The sequence below is a fragment of the Peromyscus californicus genome, unplaced genomic scaffold, assembly GCF_007827085.1.
Source record: "Peromyscus californicus insignis strain IS unplaced genomic scaffold, ASM782708v3 Scaffold_11__1_contigs__length_118956290, whole genome shotgun sequence".
In the NCBI taxonomy this organism is placed as follows: Eukaryota; Metazoa; Chordata; class Mammalia; order Rodentia; family Cricetidae; genus Peromyscus; species Peromyscus californicus.
Genome location: NW_026294402.1, coordinates 33,575,476 through 33,580,992, shown reverse-complemented (window position 1 = coordinate 33,580,992; position 5,517 = coordinate 33,575,476). Strand labels below are relative to the sequence as shown.

Here is a 5,517-nt window from a genome sequence, read left to right as displayed (position 1 = left end):
CTGTAACTCTTTCCTAGGGTCAAAATCCTCATGAGACTTTCCTTTCTGGTTGTCATGTCAACTGGTGTTGTCATTGTGCTGGCCTTGTTTAGGCAAACATAATTTGAGATTTTATGGGTGTAGCATCCCCATTATTAAACAAAACACTATCTCATAGCAGACTTCCTGGTTCTCTGGTTCTTATAATCTTCCCATCTCTATCTTGTTATATTCCCTGAGTCTTATGGGTAATTATCATGTTACAGATGCATCAACTGGGAATGGGAAACTCATAGTTGGTATTTGCATTTTGACTAGTTGTGGCTATCTTGGATGATCTCCATCTGCTAGAAAAAGAAATTTCTTTGATGTGAAAAGAGTTAATCATGTCTGCAGTTGCAAGAATAAGTATTTCAAATACATTTAGAAATATATGGGTTAAAAAATGGCAGTACTATGTTCTCCTCCAGGGTCTATGACCACATGCAGCAGGAGCAGTGGGTTAAGTTTACCCACCAGGCCTATTATTGTATAGTCCTTAAGTCCAAATAGATAGCTGTGGTTTGACACCATGATTTTAGTGCCACTATTGCACTCTTGAGGACATCTTGCCATGCTTGCAATTGTTATAGATCATATGTCTGTAGTCGGGTGGGATGAATAATTACTTTTCTCCCAAGCAGCTTCCATAGTACCTTAGGATATTTTGAGATGTAGTCCTCAGAGAGGAGATGCAAGTTTCAAGTAATGACATTGCTGTGAAACCACTGAAATTCTCAAACTGCTTAGGGGCAGTATATCATGTAGTATATATTCTAAATTAAAAATGTTAATTAAATATTAAATTAAGAATGATTACTTATATATGTTTCTGTAGGTTTCATCATCATAAAGAGATTCAAATTGTACATAGCAGAGAGTCATATGCATAACAGATTTCTTCTGTAAATTTAAAACAATAACTCACTGTAATAGATATACATTTCTTTCTTCTTCAGAATTTGAACAGAGGATATGGCAGCAGGAAATCATTGCACAGTGGCTGAGTTCATCTTGACTGGGCTCTCAAAGAAAACAGACCTGCAGATGCCCCTCTTCTTCCTCTTTCTAGGAATCTATGTGGTCACTGTGGTGGGGAATCTGGGCATGATCACACTGATTTGGCTCAGTTCCCATCTGCACAACCCCATGTACTATTTCCTCAGTAGTCTGTCCTTTATTGACCTCTGCCATTCCACAGTCATTGCCCCCAAAATGTTGATGAACTTTGTGAAAGAGAAGAACATCATTTCCTATACTGGATGCATGACTCAGCTCTATTTCTTCCTTATTTTTGCTATTGCAGAGTGTCACATGTTAGCTGCAATGGCATATGACCGCTATGTTGCCATCTGTAACCCCCTGCTTTACAGTGTAACCATGTCCTATCAGATTTACATTTCCATGATCTCAGTGGTGTATATTATTGGTGTGGTTTGTGCATCAGCTCACACAGGTTTCATGATTAGAGTTCAGTTCTGTAACTTAAATGTGATCAACCACTATTTCTGTGATCTTCTTCCCCTCCTGAAGCTTGCTCACTCTAGCACATATGTTAATGAGTTGTTGATTCTATGTTTTGGTACATTTAACATTGTTGTCCCAACGTTGACTATTCTTACTTCTTACATCTTCATCATTACCAGCATCCTGCGCATCCGTTCCACTGAGGGCAGGTCTAAAGCCTTCAGCACCTGCAGCTCCAACATCTCTGCTGTTGCTATCTTCTTTGGTTCTGCTGCATTCATGTACTTACAGCCATCATCAGTAAACTCAATGGAACAAGGGAAAGTGTCATCTGTGTTTTATACCATTGTGGTGCCCATGTTGAACCCATTGATCTATAGCTTAAGGAATAAGGATGTCAGTGTTGCCCTGAAGAAAATACTAGACAGAAAATCATTCATGTAAACTAAACAAATATAAGATTTATTAGTATAGAATCATCAATTGATATATGGTTTGAATCATTAATCCATTTGTCAATATTTTAATCATTAATATAGATATTTTATTATTTCACATTTGTATAACTGTCCATTACTATTTCCTATATAAAAGTGGTTACATATGCATTATAGAGATACTGAGATGGCATTAGCCTATTTACCTTATTATGTCAACCCCTTCAACTTTGTATTTCTTTGATTGTACAGTTGGTTAAGAAGTCTTCCTTTCTTTTTTCTTTTTTTTTTAAATTTTTTTTGAGACAGGGTTTCTCTGCCTAGTTTTGGTGCCTCTCCTGGATCTTGCTCTGTAGACTATGCTGGCCTCAAACTCACAGAGAGCCACCTGGCTCTGCCACCTGAGTGCTGGGATTAAAGGTGTGCATCATGGCCACCCAGCTGAAATTTTTCTTTCTTATATTCAATGAAAGGACAGGATTTTAAACGTTTTGAATCCTCTCCAAATATGTGAAAGAGCATGGTACTTAGAAATATGATGCTTGTAATTTCCAGTTTGGCTTATTCTTCAATGAATCTTATTTACCTTCTTTGGTATATTACTTCAGACACCTGCTTTCCATTTTAAAATCTGTTTATAGACACTCACATGTGTTGAGCTTCTGCTGGATCCAGTAACCTCGTGGTTTATCCATTGATTATTTGAGTTTGTATGTCAATAGCTTAGTCAAACTCACCGTGACTAACACATCCAAGCAGGCATTTCTGTTTATACGGCTTTTTGCTATTCAGGTACTAGAATAATTCTTAAAATTTAATGGGTCCTTAAAATTTTCCTTATTCTCTCATGAAATATTTAAGGGAAGCTTCTGACATTAATATCCATATCCATCAATGGTTTGATATCATTCCAAGGAGCTACAACTATCTTAAAACTAAATTTAATGCATTAGATTCTTGTTAATCAAATTCTTTAAAGTTCATTTGTGTGCATGTTTTATGGGTACATTAAATAAATAGTAATGACATTCTGACCTATTTTACATAAAGATTTAAAATTTTGGTCTTGAGCAGAATTTCTCTGGCAAACCAATCCAAGTAAGATAATGTGTGAATAACTGAGTTCTGAATTTATTAAATCCCATTCATAAAGAAATCCTTAAAATGATGCTTAGCTTCCCTTAATTATTAAGCTTGTAGAAAGTTAAAATTAATAAAGTTTGACATTTCATGTTTCAACAATGGAACACCTTATACTACTGAAAATTATCAATACCCAGAGTGGAACATAATTTCACATATGATGATATCAGGAAAATTTATGGTATGTATTCAGTGATATATGTGTAAAATACACTGCAGTAAATGTGGCTAATGAAAAAACAGAAAAAAACACCATATTGCTAGAAAGTACAATAACCCAGCTAGTTCGAGCAAGGGCAGAATATGTCCTGTATTATTTATTTATTTTATTTTATTTTATTTATTTAGTGGGGCTAGCTAAATTATTCTCCAGTTAGTCTATTATTTTCATCCACAGGATTTTGATCCTCCATATTAAGGTTTGTCCAGGACTTTAGATGAAGGGAAGAGAGATAAGCAAAGTGACCACAGTCCTAGAGATTGTCCTGTGGGGACTCCAAAATTATGCCATATGTCAAATTTAGCACAGAATATAGTTCAACCTTACTGTCTCATCATATTTCTAAGCATTCATGATCTCTGTGGATCTGAGCTTAAGGCAACTACTCTTTCAATCTATTGTGCATGGATGGAAATTTCACACTCACCTGTAATAATAAATACATATGTTTAGATATGTATATAAATTAATGCATTAGTAAAAATAAATAAAAAATAAAATGTAAACCAAAAGCCCAACACTTAACTATAGGACACATAGAATGCTTGAAGATAGCCACCATACATCTAAGAAACCATCACTAACTTTCAATTGTTTCAACTATTATTCATGTAACATTTTGAGAATTTTTGAAATTTACAAAATTTCCAATATCTCACGTGTTACTGATTCTTTCCTGAATGATAACATTATACATGCCTGTTTCCTACAAATCTTTTCTATGCAAATTAGCACCAAAGTTATATTGATTTCTTTAGAACATTAATCTGGTGTGTAGTACTGAATGACATAGAGTTTTAACTATTATTTTATAGGATCTCTGTTAATCTGAGCATTTACTATTTTATTGCTTATAGAAGAATAATAAGGAACAAATTATGAAAACCAAAATATGTCATCATAGAAGATACTTAGGTTATTCTTACAAACCATTTTAATATTTTGAGAATTCGGATTGCTTTGGTTTCTATTTAGTCATGAAATAATCCAATAAATTATCTGCTTCTACCCCAATGGTGCCCCCAATCCCCTTCATTTAGACAATTCTACAATTCTCCTGGGTTTCTTTAAATTAGGAGGAAAGCAAGGTGATTTTTATTGTTGGAGAAACTGTTAATAATATTCATGCAATCTGCCAAGCACTGAATAGATTTATTTTTTTAAAAAAATCTTTAAACTTAAAAAATCTTTAAACTTATACTTAATAAGATATAACTCATCAGGAAAGACATTCTTCCTCTAAAACCTGGTTTACCCAGTGTGGGCTCTGTCTGTTGTGTTAGCTCATAAGAAATATATAAAATCTCACCCATACCCACACCTACTGGGTCAGAGTAAGCATTTTAACACAGTTCTTTAGTGATCCACATACTCAAAATTTTTATTATGATGTGAAAGTATAGAAATGGCAGGAACCAATTTGAAAAATAACTAGGCAGATGGGGAATTAGTGTTGATAATTACTTTTCTCATGAGCATATTTTTAGAATAATGAGAGTCCTTAGAAAACATTTATTTGCTGACATACTGTACCTGAAGAAGTTAAACTCAAGACAGTGCTTCATAGACACTCAGGTGACTGTGAATCTGTAGAGTTACAAAATAAGTGAGTCCTGGAAGATGCTGACAAGACATGTAGACTAGGCTCAAAGGTACTGTTTCTATTGAGGACTAGGCCTGGCCTTCTCAACACTAACTGTAGAACATGAGAAGCATGCTTTTACCAATTTTAGGATTAGTGCCATTTGCAAGTGGCAGATAAAACTTGATATTGAGAATTGCAGTAGAAGTAAGGTGAGCGTGTTTGTCTCATGTGATCACATATGTCATTTAGGACTCTGATGTCTGGGGCAATCACTGTCTTAACTCAGGCAGAATCCAATTATTCACTTATTCTTTTTTTTTTTGTTTGTTTGTTCTTTGAGACAGGGTTTCTCTGTGTAGTTTTGGTGCCTGTCCTAGATCTTGCTTTGTAGACCAGACTGGCCTCAAACTCACAGAGATCCACCTGCCTCCTGTCCTAGATCTTGCTTTGTAGACCAGACTGGCCTCGGACTCACAGAGATCCACCTGCCTCCCGAATGCTGTGATTAAAGGTGTGCACCACTGTCGCCCAGCTTATTCTTAAAAATACCTTTAAAAACCTGCAATGTGGTTGACTTGTATTACTAGAGACATAGGCAACTTGACTTTTGGCTAGTAATGTAACTTATAGTGCAAGAAGCAAGGGTG

The 5,517-nt window shown here is 35.2% G+C and overlaps 1 protein-coding gene across 1 annotated transcript; it reads left to right on the top strand.

Moving 5' to 3' along the window:
• Nucleotides 1–967: 967 nt before the first annotated feature.
• LOC128103731 (olfactory receptor 8G1-like) lies at nucleotides 968–1,929 on the top strand. Its single transcript, XM_052728343.1, has one exon. It carries the CDS (start codon nucleotides 994–996, stop codon nucleotides 1,927–1,929), a length of 936 nt encoding a protein of 311 aa, XP_052584303.1. The 5' UTR covers nucleotides 968–993.
• The last annotated feature ends 3,588 nt before the right edge of the window (nucleotides 1,930–5,517 follow it).

What these genes read in the sequence shown, in the direction of transcription:
- LOC128103731 (XM_052728343.1), top strand. Translation starts at nt 994, where the DNA reads ATGGCAGCAGGAAATCATTGCACAGTGGCTGAGTTCATCTTGACTGGG.